This window comes from Rutidosis leptorrhynchoides, chromosome 10 (assembly GCF_046630445.1).
Source record: "Rutidosis leptorrhynchoides isolate AG116_Rl617_1_P2 chromosome 10, CSIRO_AGI_Rlap_v1, whole genome shotgun sequence".
Taxonomy (NCBI): Eukaryota; Viridiplantae; Streptophyta; class Magnoliopsida; order Asterales; family Asteraceae; genus Rutidosis; species Rutidosis leptorrhynchoides.
In genome coordinates this window covers 300417875-300436115 of record NC_092342.1, presented here as the reverse complement: position 1 = coordinate 300436115, position 18241 = coordinate 300417875, and the positions used below count along the sequence as shown (strand labels likewise).

The 18241-nt window shown below is 31.4% G+C and overlaps 1 protein-coding gene and 1 non-coding gene across 2 annotated transcripts; one reads left to right on the top strand and one right to left on the bottom strand.

Moving 5' to 3' along the window:
• Positions 1-7855: 7855 nt before the first annotated feature.
• LOC139874085 (small nucleolar RNA R71) lies at positions 7856-7962 on the bottom strand. The gene has a single exon (XR_011767788.1). It is a non-coding gene; the product is annotated as a small nucleolar RNA R71 (small nucleolar RNA).
• Positions 7963-15463: 7501 nt separating this feature from the next.
• Positions 15464-16743, top strand: LOC139871190 (ATP-dependent Clp protease proteolytic subunit 6, chloroplastic-like). The gene is made up of 5 exons (XM_071858925.1): positions 15464-15552; positions 15636-15703; positions 16167-16233; positions 16301-16510; positions 16680-16743. Exons 1-5 carry the CDS (start codon positions 15464-15466, stop codon positions 16741-16743), a joined length of 498 nt encoding a protein of 165 aa, XP_071715026.1.
• The last annotated feature ends 1498 nt before the right edge of the window (positions 16744-18241 follow it).

The following is an 18241-nucleotide window of genomic DNA, read 5'->3' as shown; positions in this document are numbered from 1 at the left end:
TAAATAAGACCCTAGGCTATAATTATGTTGTAAGATTTATTCACAAAGACTTGCAGGGTCTTTTATCACCTTTAATTTATCTACATTCAAATTGTTGTAAATCACACACCAATAACAGCCCTCCACACATGACAAAAACATTGTACAAATCGATTCACAAACGGGTCGACCCATAACTCAAGGATTAAAAGTGATTAACTGCAAAACTAAAAACCAAACCGCCTCTAAATCTTCACCCCAATTATATCTTCCACCCTCAATTAGGGGGTAAAGTGTCAAACCCATATTCAATGTAAAAAACTTAAATAAACTCCACCCGAACACTCAACTGACCATATCTTCCCGCTCGCTGCGAGTTAAATTTTTCCGACACCACTGTTCATGTGACGACCCGGAAATTTTTGACCAAATTTAAACTTAATCTTTAAATGATTCAATGTTTCTGACACGATAAGCAAAGTCTGTAATGTAGAAGTCTCAAAAATTTTGAACTGTTTCATATATTCAATTGATCATCGACCACTTTCGGCGATTCACGAACAATTAATTGTAAATAGTTATGTGTGTGTGTGTGTGTATATATATATATATATATATATATATATGGTAATTGGAAATATAATTTAAAATATTATATGTTGTTGTTTTTAAAATTAATTATGTAAAATAAAATAAAAATAGGATATTATAATAATTATTATATAAAACATATCTATAAATATAAATAGAGTATATTAAATATAGGTAGTTTCGAAATTATTTAAGAAACGATAGTAACACTCAATTATCATTCAATCAATATTAAACGAGTTAAATTTAAACTTATATGATTTAAAAATAAACAGTGATCCGAAAATGAGTGATATAAATTATAGGCTTAATAAAAATATATTTAGGAGCTATTTGTTAAATTATAAAAAAAAATATATTTTACTTGAGATCGAGCGCAGAAAGTTGAGTTAAATTTTATTTAATAATTAAGGATCAATTTTAATACCATAATGACTAAAATAAATAAAGATAATTAACATAAAAATTTGAGATTTTTCCGAATACTTTATCCGTCACTGATTAACAATGGAGCACGAAATTCAGTCCGTGAAGGACGACGGCTAATGCATCACACGTTTTAAATTTATTTGATATTAAATTATGATTTCACACTGTTTAGATTACTGTTTTCAATCAATTTCCGTGAATTGATTCAATTCACAATAATGTGCTGCTATGATTGAGTACTTTAAATTATTAAAGTTATTTGTTTTGTTCTGACTATTTAATTATATATACATCTACCTATATTATATGAAACCACCACCTTTGCCTTCATTTAAATATCTACTCAAGCTTTGATTAATTAACCATCACTTACTAACACGTCTCTGTTAAAACTCGACGAATCCAAACACCTACTACTACTGTTGTTCCTGTTTCTTGTTCTTGACACCAACATCTCTCTCACCAAGACCCTCATAACCTGCATATTACTTTGTGAATGAACTGCTGCTGCTTCGTTATTTACTTGCTTCCGTTTTCTAGTTTGTTCAAACAAGACCAAACGAAACCCATTTGATGTTGCTGCTACAGTTACTGTTCCGGTTGCTGTTACTCTTTTATTCTGATATTGACGAGGAACAGACCCAAACCATGCTGTCACTGTTCGAATTACTGCTCCGGTTCACCGAGACCACTCATGGTTGTTGCTGTTTTGTTATTCGAAAACCAAACATCACTTTCGGCTCACCTCTTTGCAAACTACCACTTGATCATCACCACCCTCACTTCCATCACCAGCCATATTCACCATACGTCGGTTAAACCACACTCACATCATGAAACCACCACCATAATTTGCTGTGCGGCTGCTATAATCTTGCAATTCAACCACCACACGTCATCCATCAACCATGGTTAACTGCTACTTCGCTGTTTCTATTCAATTTCTGTTTATATCGCCATTATTTGCCACTGCTATGTTTCTTTTTCTTTTGCTATTTCACTGCAACAATGATGACGATAAATGATGAAGAAGACGATGAATATTGTCTTAAGTGATGTCACGATGATGGTGAGAGATGATGATGACGATTAAGATGGACTGACGAGATTGATGTTAAGCGATGATAATAACATGATGGTGTTTATAGTAAACGATGATGAATATGATGAAGATCGAATACGAGATGAATGATGATGATTTTGATTATGATTCGATGATGAAGAGGATACGATGAGGAGAACAATTGAAAACCTGCGTGATTTTTTTTTTGGTCACGGCTGTCGAAGGGAAAAAGACATCAGAAACCCTTTTTAATTGTTAGATAATGGATCAGCTATTCTGTTTTGGGTTTCTAACGCAACTTGGGCCAGATTAAATTTATTGTTTGGGCTATTCATTATTGGGCCGTAGTATTTTATTGTTGGACTTTCAAATTGGGCCAAGTTATAGAGATACGGGTTATATAGATATAAGCCGCGGGTTAGAATAGAAATGAAAGAGTAGCAGACTGGTTAGGCGTGATTTGGTTTAAGGGGAGGTCTTGAGTTCGAGTCCGGTATGGGGCAATTCTTTTTAGAGAAGCTTTTAAAGGGTATACTCTTTTATTTTTATTTCTATTATTGTTATTATTGTCATTATTATTATTATTATTATTAGTAAGTATTATTATTATTATTATTATTATTATTATTATTATTATTATTATTATTATTATTATTATTATCATCATCATTAAAAACTATTATTATTATTAATTAAAATTATCATTTTTAAAATTATCATTTTTTTATTAAAATTATTATTTTTATTACTTCTAACAACATTATTATTATTATTATTATTATTATTATTATTATTATTATTATTATTATTATTATTATAACTATAGTATTATCATTATTATCAATATTACTATTAATATTATTTTTATTATTACAGTAAATATTAATTGTATAAAACTATACTTAATACACAAATTTGTTTAAATATTATTATGTGTTAATATATATAGTATTGATATAGGTTCGTGAATCCGAGGCCAACCCTACACTTGTTCAATGATGTCATATGTATTTTTACTACGAAATATAGTATCGTGAGTTTCATTTGCTCCCTTTTTAAATGCTTTTTCAACATATATTTTTGGGACTGAGAATACATGCGCTATTTTTATAAATGTTTGACGAAATAGACACAAGTACTCAAAACTACATTCTATGGTTGGATTATCGAAATTGAATATCACCCCTTAGCTTGGTAACCTAAGAATTATGGAACAGTACCCCTAATTGATGTGAATCATAAAGATAGATCTATGGGCCTAACAAACCCCATCCGAGGTACGGATGCTTTAGTACTTCGACTTATTATTATACAGACGAGAGGATTCTATTTTAGGGATATTCTATATGCATCTTGTTAATGTCGGTTACCAGGTGTTCACCATAAGAATGATTTTACCATAATGCAGACGAGAGGATTCTGCTTGAGGATTATGTTTATAAAATGAAAATCTTGTGGTCTATTATATTATTGGAAATAATTGATTATGATAAACTAATGAACTCACTAACCTTTTGGTTGACACTTTAAAGCATGTTTATTCTCAGGTATGAAAGAAATCTTCTGCTGTGCATTTGCTCATTTTAGAGATATTACTTGGAGTCATTCATGACATATTTCAAAAGACGTTGCATTCGAGTCGTTGAGTTCATCAAGATTATTATTAAGTCAATTATAGTTGGATGTATTATGAATTGGTATGCATGTCATCCACCTTCGATGTAAAGAAAGTTTGTCTTTTAAAAACGAATGCAATGTTTGTAAAATGTATCATATAGAGGTCAAGTACCTCGCGATGAAACCAAATGTAATGTATTCGTCCAGATGGATTATGACAGGTTGATAGTGCTCCAAATGAACATATATTTAGGCACAATATCCTTCCAATATGTAAAGCTTTTAGTTGCAATTGTTCTATTTTTATGTAATATTCGTTTAAATAAATAAGTGCGAAGACAAAAGAAGAAAACGACGATTTAAAGACGCAAATGACCAAAAATCTCAACTGAACAAGATATAATTCAAGTGGTTTCATTTATTGATAAGAAACGTCTAAAAATGACAAGAGTACGAGCCGCGGAACGCAAAGTACACGATGTCTACGCGTACGAAAGTACGTTCGAAAATCCGAAACCGAGACATGAACCGAGCATCAACGCGCGAGTCAACGGAGCTAAAATTACAAGTCATCTATGCACAAGAATATAATATAATATATATATAATTAATATAAATTATATATATATTTAAATAAAACGTCGGCAAACTAGAAAACAAAAGCATATGAGCTGGATCAGAGGCACAAAATCCATGCGATCGTATGGAGGTCAGAACCTGGCCAAGTGCTATAAAAGGCGACGTTTTCAGCGAATTATGTACATCTTTTTCTTTTTCTTCCTCTGATCAATGTAATATATATTTATATTTATAATATTATGTTTAAATTAAGTTTAATAATAATTGGGTTATTGTAAGAAATGTTTTAAGGTTTTGTAAGTCGGAACTCTGTCTGTGTAACGCTATGCGATTAATCACCACTGTAAGCTATGTTCTTCCTTTTTAAATTAATGTCTCGTAATTAAGTTATTATTCTGCTTATTTAAATCGAAGTAATCGTGATGTTAGACTAAATATTAAAGACGGGGTTATTGGATTTTGTACCATAATTTGGGTTTGAACAAAAGACCGACACTTGTGAACATTGGACTATTGACTATTAATAGATGGGGGTATTGTCTAATTGAACGATAACTCATTGGAATCTACCGAACCTATCTTCAAATTAGTTAATCTAATAATTATTAAATGATTATGCATGTCCTATTTAGTGACGTTTATACGACATCGTTTACAATCATTTAATTTAATCAATTGGATTGGGTAATTGATTATTCATTCTGATCAAGTGGGTAAATTAATATTCATATCTCATTAAAACAGGGGTGGATTACATACAAGGATAATTGGTGTAATTGTTAACAAAGTATTAAAACCTTGGATTACACGCAGTCGATAACCTGTGTAATCATTAAACAAAATATTAAAACCTTGTTAGAGTTCGAATCCCTAATTAGTTGGAATATTTGACTTCGGGAATAAGGTTAATTTGACGAGCATTTTATAATTATGACCGATGAACTATTATGGACAAAAACCAGATAGGTTTCAAATAATCCAGGACAAAGGACAATTAACCCAAGAGTAATAAATTAAAATCAAAACGTCAAACATCATGGTTACGGAAGTTTAAATAAGCATAATTGTTTTATTTTATATCTCATCGTACTTTTATTTACTGTCATTGTCATTTTAAATATTGTTATTTATTTTACGCATTCTAATTATCGTCATTTATCTTTACGCTTAAAATATAAAATCGACAAACCGGTCATTAAACGGTAAAACCCCCCTTTTATATAATATTATTACTACTTATATATATATATATATATATATATATATATATATATATATATATATATATATATATATATATATATATATATATATATATATTATATAATTATAGTTGTTAAAAATATAGTACGTATCACTAGCTCCCTGTGGAACGAACCGGACCTACTAAAAACTACACTACTCTACGATTAGGTACACTGCCTATAAGTGTTGTAGCAAGGTTTAGATATATTATATAAATAAATAAATAAAACTTGTGTAATTTGTATCGTATTTTGTAATAAAAATAATAGTATTTCGTACTACACCTCGCACACATCAAGTTTTTGGCGCCGCTGCCGGGAAAGAAAAGCGGAATGCTATATTTTAAATATATATATATATATATATATATATATATATATATATATATATATATATATATATATATATATATATATATATATATATATATATATATATATATATATTTATTTATTTATTTTTAATCTATTTTTGTAAAAAAATATATAAGTTCAAAAATATAAAAACATAAAAAAAAATATTTCTATATTTTTAAGTGTTTAAATTAAAAAGTTTATATTTTTTAAATTTCTTTTGTTAAAAGTTAAAAAAAACTAATAAGTAAAATTTTTTTATATAAGTTTTATTATATAATACTTTATATAAATATAAATCAGAAAAAAAAATATAAGTAATCGGGCTTGGTACTGTAGCAGCCCAAGAACTGTCCTGGTATCCGAAGCCATGCGATCGCATGGCCCAGACACGTAAACCTCATGCGATCACATGAGGCTGTCCGACAGCTGAAACCCTAGCATTTATTACGGAATTAGGTTAATTATTATTATAATTTAAATCATTTAGTGTTAGATTTAATTATTATTATTAATTAGTTTGTTTAATTAAATTTGTATTTTAAGTTTTAATTAGTTTTATTAATATATAAATTAATCCTTTTATAAAATAATAATATAAAAAATAATATTTTTATAAAAATTGTATTTTTATAACTTTAAGTTTTATTTTTACTTTTTGTATCTTTTTAAACATTTAATTTGTAATTTGTATATTTATTGTTCGTAATTAGTTTTAAACTTAGTATTTTGCCATAGTTATTTTATATTCTTAGATTTTTAGGCTTTGCCATAAAATCCCTTAAGTGTTTTTCTTTAGATTAATATTTAGGCGCTTTAGAATTTTGTAACGCCGTTTTAAGTTTATAGATTTTAGTACTTTTTAAAAGCTTTCCCGTTTTTGATTTAGAATTCCTTTTAAGCTTTAATATCTTTAGACGCAAGTTTTAATATTTAGTTTTTAGACTTTTAAGTTTCGACGATTTACTTTCTTATTTTTATTTTTCGACTGTTTGTTTTTTGACGTTTGTTTTTCGACTCTTATTTTTTGACGCGCTTTTTCTTTCTCATTTCTACGCTCTAGTTTTTAGGACATAGAATTTTCTTTATTATCTTCAAAATTTCGACGAAAAATTATTTTAAGCGGTTAAATTGATAGACATCCAAAATTTTCTGGTTCGTAGTAATAATTGGATTTGTTAGTGGCGAGTTGTGGGCTTCCGATTTAAAGGGTCCTGGCTACCTGCTGCATCTATTGGCTATTCGAAACGTGGGCAAAATAAGAAAAGTCTATTAATTTGATAACTTATATAATTTTTTATTATTATAACTAATAGGATATTCAGTGAATGCACCGAGCAAACGTTCACCACCTTTCATACGTTCACCACCTGTAACTCGATCAAGACATCTAGCCAATATTGTCGCCGTTGATTTTTCTTTAGAATCATCATCTAGTCGAACAAGTACTCCAATTCAAATTTTCGATAATCCATCTTTTGAACCCGATTTCACAATTGAGAACCTGGAGGATATTCAAGGACAATTCCAAGATCCTGAACCACTAATCATTCCTCCTGAACTACAAACCATTAAATCAGAATCCTCTAGTGATTCGTATTCAACAAATTCAATTATGGAAGTAACGGAACCTCTAAGTATGGAAGATAGAATGAGAACCACACGCACGGGCCAAGGACACGCTATTATTAAGCCAGACATTAATGCACCAGATTATGAAATCAAAGGACAAATCCTACACATGGTAACTAATCAATGCCAATATAGTGGTACTCTAAAAGAAGATCCAAACGAACATCTTCGAACCTTTAATAGGATATGTACTCTATTCAAAATCAGAGAAGTTGAGGATGAACAGATCTATCTCATGTTGTTTCCCTGAACTTTAAAGGGAGAAGTCAAATGTTGGTTTGAATCGTTACCCGAAGGAGCGATTGACACATGGGATGTCTTAGTTGAAAATTTTCTTAAAAAATTCTTTCCGGCATCTAAAGCCGTGAGACTTCAAGGAGAAATTGTTACGTTCACACAAAAGCCAAATGAAACATTATATGAGGCGTGGACAAGATTCGGAAAGTTGTTGAGAGGATGTCCTCAGCACGGTTTAGACACTTATCAAATAGTACAAATATTCTACCAAGGTGTCGACGTTGCTACACGAAAAGACATCGACACAGCAGCTGGTGGTTCCATTATGAAGAAAACCGCTACCGAAGCTCACAAAATTATTGATAACACAGCCTCCCACTCGCATGAGTGGCATCAGAAAAAAAATATCTTTCGTTCATCTAAGGCAGCTAGAGCCGATTCTAGCCATGACTTTGATTCCATTTCCGCAAAAATAGATGCTTTCGAAAGACGAATGAAAAAAATGACTAAAGATATTCACGCAATACGAATTAGTTGTGAGCAATGCGGTGGATCACACTTAACGAAAGATTGTCACATTGAGCAAACCATGGAACAACGAAAGAATGTTTCCTACATGAACCAAAGGATGGGAAATAATTATCAAAATAATTATCAACCGCCAAGGCCAAATTTCAATCGAAATCAAAACATTCTTTACAATCCAAATGGACCCAACAATAACTCGTACAACCAACAAGGTCCGAATAACCAACCAACTCAAAACAACACTTTCAATCAACAAAGACCTAGCTTGTATAAACCACCGCAACAAACCGAAGAGAAAAAGTCAAATCTAGAAGAAATGATGGCAAAGCTAATGAAATCTCAAACACAATTTATTACATCTCAAACCCAAACAAATGAGAGGTTTGATCAATCATTAAGAACTCAACAAGCTTCCATTTTGAATCTAGAAAAACACGTAGGTACTCTTGCTAGCATGATGAGTGAGAAGGAACAAGGAAAGCTACCGAGTAATACTGAAGTAAATCCTTGGAATGAGAATGTTAATATGGTTTCAACGAATTCTGAAAAACCAGCATCAGAAGATGGGAAGGTTTTTGATGTGAGTAACAATGAAGAAGTTACACCACCACCACCACCCGAGTATGTAAAGCCAGTGGTTGCACCATACAGACCACCCATCCCATTTCCAAGAAAAGGAGTTGAGTATGAGCAAGTGATAGGTAATAAAGTTTGTGATACCTCTGGAAAGAAGAAGAAGAAGAATAAGAAAGTACAAGAAACAAAAATCGTAAAAATAAACCCGGTAAAGACAGTTCCACCGAAACCTCCACCCAGGTTGGGTGATCCGGGTGAATTTATTGTTCCTTGTCTACTTAGTGATTGTGTCATGTATGATGCACTAGCAGATTTAGGTGCAAGTGTGAGTGTTATGCCTCTTTCATTATATAAGAGATTAGGAGTAGGTGAGTTAAGTCCAACGGAGATGAGTGTTCGACTCTTTGATCAAACCATTAGGCACTCAGTTGGAATTGCTGACAACCTACCCATTCAAGTAGGTAATTTAACCTTTCTAGTCTAATTTATTGTCATTGACATAGAAGAGGACTCAAATATTCCTCTGATTTTAGGTCGACCATTCTTAGCATCCACCAGGGCGTTATTTGATGTAAGAGAGGGTAGAATGACACTTAGTGATGGTGACAAATCGGTCACCTTTGTGAGTCGAAAGGCTAAATCTCCACCAACCAAAACCGTTGAACCAACAAAAACGATTGGTAAGAACCATGTTGTTTTACCAACTCCAACGGTAGTGCTTAACAATAATAAAACGCCTAAGTGTGGGGAAAATAAAGTAACACCTAATGATGACTTAATAACAAAGAACCCCGTTGTTGATACGAAATTAAATGACTCCGTTATTAACAGTTCAATGAAGAAACTTATTAAACGGATTCGTGATGCTAGAACTAAGGGGAACTTTAAGTTATGTAACCGGTTATTATCCAATCTATCGCCTAAAGAAAAGGCGAAACTAGTTGAATTTGTGGATATTACACAGGAATCCGACCAATGGCTTAAAGCAAAAGACACGGATATGCAAGTTGATTATGGTCCAAGAGAAATTGACAATGAAGTTAATCACAATTTCAAAACCACAGCTACCTAAGTGTGGGGAGATTCAAATGTTCTAAGAAATAATGCTGTCTAAAGTTATTTGTTCTGTTCTAGTGTAGTTCCGAGAATGAAATCCGATTGGTCTTTTCCACTAGCAGACACTAAAGAACTAGTTTTCTCCCCCCATTCTGAAATTTTTTTTTTTTGTAGGTTTTGTATGAAATTAATACGCTTTTTAAATTTAAGTTTTGTGTGAATTTAAAAACAAAATTTACTTTATTTCATTAAGTTTAAAAAAATGATTTCCAAAATTCGTCGTAAGTTAAAGACTAGATCATAAAATCGAAATTGCTTTACCCGAGGGCGGGGGGAAAATTTTGTTATCATTATTTTTAATTTTATTGATCTAAAGTATACCAAAAAAAATTAAAAAACCCAAAAATCTTTGCTTTTAAAACAATCGCTTTAAAACGACAAATTTTAAATTTTGTCGGGGAACGGACTAGGTAAACATACCGAAACTACCTAAAGTAAAAGGAAACAAAATTTTAAAAAAAAATTATTCATTTAAATTATTTTAATAAATAAAGGTTTTATAAAAAAAATATATATTTATAAGTATGTATATATATATATATATATATATATATATATATATATATATATATATATATATATATATATATATATGTTTGTAGTTTATCTCATGTACTAAACAGGGTAAAACAGCGCACTTTCAAAGACTGACATTAAGTTCAGCAAAAGCTACTAATTTTGACGACAAGACGCAAAATATCAAATGTTATATAAAATAATATGTTTGCAAACTCGGTATTTTTAACTTTTCTACACTAATCACCCTCATGAATTTATAATTATAGTCTAATTTCATGCAAATGAGGGCATTGCATGATCTCAAGTGTGGGGAAGGGTTATAAATTCTCTCGGGTTTACACTTAGTTTAATTGCCAAATTTTGTGAAAATTTTAAAAATTTTCAACTAAATGAATTCAAAGTCATGTTTATACATATTTATGAACGATAAAACTAGGTGTTAATGCCGAAATTATTGTTACCTCGGAGAGAACATAAATGGAGAAACAACCCAAAATGTTAGAATTCATTTAAAATGGAATAAAAGAGAATAAAAAGGCAAAGAAAGAAATAAAATAAAAGCTAAGTGTGGGAAGAATGCACCAAGTTCTTTAACATATATCACATATATTTGTACAAGATTATTGCAGGTACTTTTGTTTTGGACGATTTTAATCAGTTTTACCCGATTTCTTATAATATATTTGAAAGAAATGTGCCACTTGATTTAAAAGGAAGTAAAGTCTTCCGGAAAAAGAAATGAAGGAAGTAAAGTCTTTCGAAAAAGACACGCGCTTCTTGATTTAGGTCAGGAAGTTGTCGTCCAGACCAGTTGTAGAGTCTACGAAAAACCTTGAAAAGTTTTCTCGAAAATCAGTTGGAAATCCACGAACCTCAGCATCAAACAGGGTCGCCAAGTGGTCAGACTTATCCTAACCATGAGAGGATCTGTCTCGTAAAATGGGGAGGGCGCCGTGCAAATTAGCTTGATAAGACTAATGAATCAGACCCTCAAAAAAGGATAATCTCCTTAAAGATCAAAAATCAGCTTTTAAGCCTGATATTACTCAATCCTTGAGATTGACCTTAAAGATTGAGAATTACAAACTCATGGAATTCAATGATATCTAAACTCGAGCTTGAACGAGAAAATATTTTGATCAAATTAAACCGATTTGTTTTCTGAAAACCCATTTTCAATGCGTTCATTACCATTGAACGTAAAATCCTAAGATTTTATCGAAATTCATTAGGTCACCTGAACCAAATCGGGTGTCAACCGTAAGAATGGTGGTTGCATAGCATGGTCGAAGGCAGGACCTTGTGCCAGACTGAAAAATTATAGGGTGATCTTTACTATTTCTCCTACAAAGGATAGTAATTGCATCTGACACGTTGTGGACCATGAACATCTGCATGTCATTAGACATTGCCTTAACAGTTGCTTGTTCAACGCTTTCCTTTACAACCGGACGGTAGTTTACCGAAAGGTAATATACGGAGCAAGTATGCTGGACGTGTTGCTTTCTTAATACAAGGTTAGCAAGTGGGTGACACAAAACCGCAAGTTTTGAGCTAAAATTTTTAAATTTGAAACCCACACAACCCACAAAAACATTTTGCAAACACCGGTGAAGGGTTATTCCGGAAAACTTGTCTAGGGTAAAAGCTAGCATGAATTTTCAAAAGATCAAAAGTTTTCATAAAGATCCAATTTCCTTAAAGGATCTACATTTTCATAGTCATGTGGGGCTGTAAACCACATCGTTACTATCATTGTTTATACCCCCTTATCAAAATCACTGATGTATAAAGTGTGAGAATACAAAAAAGTGATTCGAGTGAAGTGTGATTTAATTTCAAGTTCTGTATTACTTGAGGACAAGCAACGTTCAAGTGTGGGGATATTTGATAGTGCTCCAAATGAACATATATTTAGGCACAATATCCTTCAAATATGTAAGGCTTTTAGTTGCAATTGTTCTATTTTTATGTAATATTCGTTTAAATAAATAAGTGCGAAGATAAAAGAAGAAAACGACGATTTAAAGACGCAAATGATCAAAAAGCTCAACTGAACAAGATATAATTCAAGTGGTTCCATTTATTGATAAGAAACGGCTAAAAATGACAAGAGTACGAGCCGCGGAACGCAAAGTACACGATATCTAAGCGTACGAAAGGACGTTCGAAAATCCGGAACCGAGACATGAACCGAGCATCAACGCGCGAGTCAACGGAACTAAAATTACAAGTCAACTATGCAGAAGAATATAATATAATATATATATAATTAATATAAATTATATATATTATATATATATTTAAATAAAACGTCGGCAAACTAGAAAGCAAAAGCATATGAGCTGGATCAGATGGCCATGCGATCGCATGGCCAAAAGGCACAAAATTCATGCGATCGCATGGAGGTCAGAACCTGGCCAAGTGCTATAAAAGGCGACGTTTTCAGCGAATTATGTACATCTTTTTCTTTTCCTTCCTCTGATCAATGTAATATATATTTATATTTATAATATTAAGTTTAAATTAAGTCTAATAATAATTGGGTTATTGTAAGAAATGTTTTAAGGTTTTGTAAGTCGGAACTCTGTCCGTGTAACGCTACGCGATTAATCACCACTGTAAGCTATGTTCTTCCTTTTTAAATTAATGTCTCGTAATTAAGTTATTATTATGCTTATTTAAATCGAAGTAATCGTGATGTTAGACTAAATATTAAAGACGGGGTTATTGGATTTTGTACCATAATTTGGGTTTGAACAAAAGACCGACACTTGTGAACATTGGACTATTGACTATTAATAGATGGAGGGTATTGTCTAATTGAACGACAACTCATTGGAATCTGTCGAACCTATCTTCAAATTAGTTAATCTAATAATTATTAAATGATTATGCATGTCCTATTTAGTGACGTTTATACGACATCGTTTACAATCATTTAATTTAATCAATTGGATTGGGTAATTGATTATTCATTCTGATCAAGTGAGTAAATTAATATTCATATCTCATTAAAACGGGGGTGGATTACATACAAGGATAATTGGTGTAATTGTTAACAAAGTATTAAAACCTTGGATTACACGCAGTCGATAACCTGTGTAATCATTAAACAAAGTATTAAAACCTTGTTATAGTTTGAATCCCTAATTAGTTGGAATATTTGACTTCGGGAATAAGGTTAATTTGACGAGCATTTTATAATTATGACCGATGAACTATTATGGACAAAAACCAGATATGTTTCAAATAATCCAGGACAAAGGACAATTAACCCAAGAGTAATAAATTAAAATCAAAACGTCAAACATCATGGTTACGGAAGTTTAAATAAGCATAATTGTTTTATTTTATATCTCATCGTACTTTTATTTACTGTCATTGTCATTTTAAATATTGTTATTTATTTTACGCATTTTAATTATCGTCATTTATCTTTACGCTTAAAATATAAAATCGACAAACCGGTCATTAAACGGTAAAACCCCCCTTTTATATAATATTATTACTACTTATATATATATATATATATATATATATATATATATATATATATATATATATATATATATATATATATATATATATATATATATATATAGTTGTTAAAAATATAGTACGTGTCACTAGCTCCCTGTGGAACGAACCGGACTTACTAAAAACTACACTACTCTACGATTAGGTACACAAGTGTTGTAGCAAGGTTTAGGTATATTCCATAAATAAATAAATAAAACTTGTGTAATTTGTATCGTATTTTGTAATAAAAATAATAGTATTTCGTACTACACCTCGCACACATCACGGGTCCTTTCAGTTCACCTTAAAAAAATTTAACGAACACAATGTGACTAACTATACACGAAACTGGTATCTTTAAAAAAACGCTAAATATTTCGTGCTACATCTCCTACGTATAAATACACGTACAATAAACAATATTTCGGACTACCTCTCATACATACACACACGTACATGTTTCCGTTCCATTTTTAACGCATTCTTAATCTTTTTTTTTCCCCTTTTTACTACTCCGAAATATACTCCGTAGTATATAGTATTGTCTGAGGAATATTCATTTGAGTTCATAAATTAAGTTGAGATCAAAGGAACCAATGAGAGCGTGACATGTGGCGCGAAATCACATGTGATTGGAAAAAAAAATTCAAAAATTTTTTTTTTTAGAAAAAACAAATTTTTTTTAATTTTTTTTCTAATTTTTTTTTTCGAAATTTTTTTTCTACAATCACATGTTATTAACCTGCACAATCACATGTGATTGAATTGTACTATCACATGTGATTGAATTTAACATGCATAATCACATGTGATTGACATGCATAATCACATGTGATTGGATTTGACATGCATAATCACATGTGATTGACATGCAGAATCACCTGTGATTGTAAAAAAAAATAAAAATCGCAAAAAAAAAAAATTTAAAAAAATTGCGAAAATTTTTTTTTTCGTAAATTTTTTTTTTTAATTTTTTTCCCAATCACATGTGATTTTCGCGCCACATGTCGCGCTCTCATTGGTCACTTCGGTTTCAAGCAAATTAATGGATGCAAGTGATTACAACTCAGTATTGTCTACATTTATTTTCAAATTTCGTTGTTTTTATTGTTTGTTGCTATATTTGTATTACAAAAACTTTATTTGAAGGATGTTGTTGATGGTGAAGAACGTTTAACAGAGAAGGAAGTTGCGGTGTGTAACCCTCAACAGATTAACTTTTTTTTTTAATAGTAGATTATAGAATTATAGATTACATCATGGGTTTATATTGTGGTTTCGATTAGTCTTTTCTTTTTGTTAATAGCAGATTATAGATTATATTGACAATTTATATTGTGTTTTCGATAACTTTGAGGTCGAAAACTGTGTAATCATATACCATCGTTAAAATGAAACTAATTCGCTGCAAACCGCTTAACACAAATCTAGTTTATTCTTTTACCTGCAAAAAAACAGTTGCAAAACAGTAACAATAATGGCAGCATCCGCCCTATCAACTTCCTTCACCTTCTCCAATATTTCTCACCACAAGCAGTCCTCTTCTACCTCACTTTTTACTCAAAGGTATATAAAGTATGATTCTATTATTTCTTCAATTTCATTTCATACCTGATTGTTCAGTTTCGAATATAATTTGGTTTATCCAGCAGAAGCTCAAAGTTAAAAGCAACTGTTTGTGCGTTACCGAGTCCGTATGGTGATTTATCGAAAATCAGTAAGCTGTAAATTGTTGAATTATTGTTTAATAAATGCATTTATATGTATAACTACTGTAATTTTTTATGCTGTTTAATTTTGAAGAACTAGTCAGGCTTATTTAGGGTTTAAAGTGTATGCTGGCTTCTTTTTTTCTAATGAACCCTGACACTATTATTCGTTATCTATTATTAGTTTATTACTACTATCATTTTATCAATTGCAAAGCAAAATGATAGATCATGTTAAGTTGTGTATGATTTTTAATGTGTTGGGAAGATGAGAAGTAACTCGTTTTACATCGGAAATCGATACTCTGACGTATTTTATTTTTGAAGGGATGGAGGTTATTTGTTTCCTTCATATATTTCTTGTGTTTATTGTACCTGGTTTGAACCTAGTATGATAAGCTATATGAACGTGCTTATCAAGTAAAATTTCATATTGTTGTTTTGAATATTGACTATATGTTGTGTTGACAGGTTTATCAAGTAAAGCCCAAAACTTTGAGTTACCACTTGAAGAAATGAGCTTATATGAGATCGAACTGTAGTGTCATCAACTTATTTATCCTAAATCTAGAATATTTATTATTATTTGATCTAAAATTAAGCAGTTACAGTCCAGTTGTGGGTAGAAGAGGGGCTCCCCCACCAATAATGCCTACTGTCATGACTCCAGGGGGACCTTTGGATCTGTCTACCGTATTATTCAGGAATTGTATTTTTTTTGTTGGCCAACCAATGAATACACAAGTAGCTCAGCGAGTTATATCACAGCTTGTTACACTGGCCACAATAGACGAGAATACAGATATTCTGGTGCGGTAAATATTTCTTTATAGTCATGTTTGGTGCATTTTTAAACTACGTAGCTCTTTTAAAATGCTGCAAATAAAATGGGGGAGTCTGGTGGGATTTAAAACTGTAAAAACTGTAAATAGATAACGTGTTAACTATGATAACAAAATAATGCTCTTGCATTGATTGGTTTAGGTGTTCTATTCAATACATTGAAAAAAAGGCTTTGGAGACTATCAACCAGTTTGACCCATCTTAACCGTCTGAGGTAGAACACAGCCTGAATCTCTCCGTTGATGAGTAAACCGTAAATGGGTCGAATTTTCCCGTTCTAAGAATCACAGGGTACTGGACTGCAGGCTTACAATGCTTATTGTTCTTACTTTTTTACCCAGGTGTATGTGAACTGTCCTGGTGGGAGCACCTACTCTGTCTTGGCAATCTATGATTGCATGTCTCGGCAATCGATTTGATGTATTCAGCATTTAGTGGCCAACAACTGGAAGGTGCAACAATACACGGAGAGGGATCGTTTCTTATCTGTTTCCGAGGTACCTTTTTTCAAATGAGAACTTGGTTCCCAAAACAGATACACGTCTGTATTTTGAATTCCGGAAGTTTGTATATCACATTTTAAAACCTCAAGCAAAAACTAATGTTCCCATACGATCCATCATCCTGTAAGGATCCGAGGAGAACCACTTTTTAGATACTACGTAATCTACTGTGGAATTGTTATTACGTCCTTAAAGTAAAGTGACATATTTTTGTGCCATTATGACAACCGTTCCACATCTTATTGAATTATTTCTTCCGAGTTTGGATATTGGGTTGGCTATTTGAAGGGTCGAAATATTCCAGAAGGGAAATGAATAATTGAGATGAAATAGCTAAAAGAGAAACTGGTTATACGATTTGATAGTTGTCGAAACTCGAACTATATTATCTGGGAATTAACTTCTACAAGTCTTTTTATTCGCAAATAAGAGTGTTTATGTAATACTACTGTTTTCTTATCTTTTTTTAACATACTAATCATATATAGAAGGTCCCATCAATACATCTCGATCGGTATAAAAAATCACCTGTGTTGATCCCAATTTGACCTATTACCATCCTGTAGTTTTTTTCTACTTAGATGAAATGATTTCAGATGAAGATTTGAACAAACTAATAAATTGTTGGAGACCCTTATATTTTTTCTCTATCTGCAGGCATTGGAATTTTGACTCATTGATGGAATACTCGAAACCCGAATACTAGATTACAATTATCCGTGGAACAATATATTATAGATGATTTGGAAGTCTTCACTTGGGTGATGTGGCAACCTGCATGTCTGTAAGTTGAAAATGTTGTACCAATGTTGGTAGCTTGATTTAAGCAGATGTTTATCACAGTTATTAGATAGTGTAACCTTCTTTCTTATTTTAGTATGTTTGGGATGTAATTTTTTTTTTTTTTAAATTCCCAGCTGAAAGTTATGGAGTAATGTAGTGCTGTGATTAGAAGGTCAGAAACTCTGTTCTGTTTTACATATTTGACTGCTACAATTTTACAAGAGAGAGGTTTGATATGTAGGAGAATCAATTTGATCGTATGATTGAGGAAAAAGTATCTATTAATCATATACCCTGATGTTACTAACACTTAAAGTGAACAGGGTTAGTATCTCGAAGAGGTTATGGTTTTTTTTTTTTTTTTTTTTTGTTTAAACTAATAATATGCATAAAATCATAAATTATGATATAGAGTAA

Bases quoted from the DNA above. Each gene is read 5' to 3' on its own strand.
- LOC139871190 (XM_071858925.1), top strand. From the start codon at position 15,464: ATGGCAGCATCCGCCCTATCAACTTCCTTCACCTTCTCCAATATTTCT. The intron at 15,553-15,635 runs GTATATAAAGTA...TGGTTTATCCAG, and splicing joins ACCTCACTTTTTACTCAAAG to CAGAAGCTCAAAGTTAAAAG. The intron at 16,234-16,300 runs GTAGTGTCATCA...AAAATTAAGCAG, and splicing joins AGCTTATATGAGATCGAACT to TTACAGTCCAGTTGTGGGTA.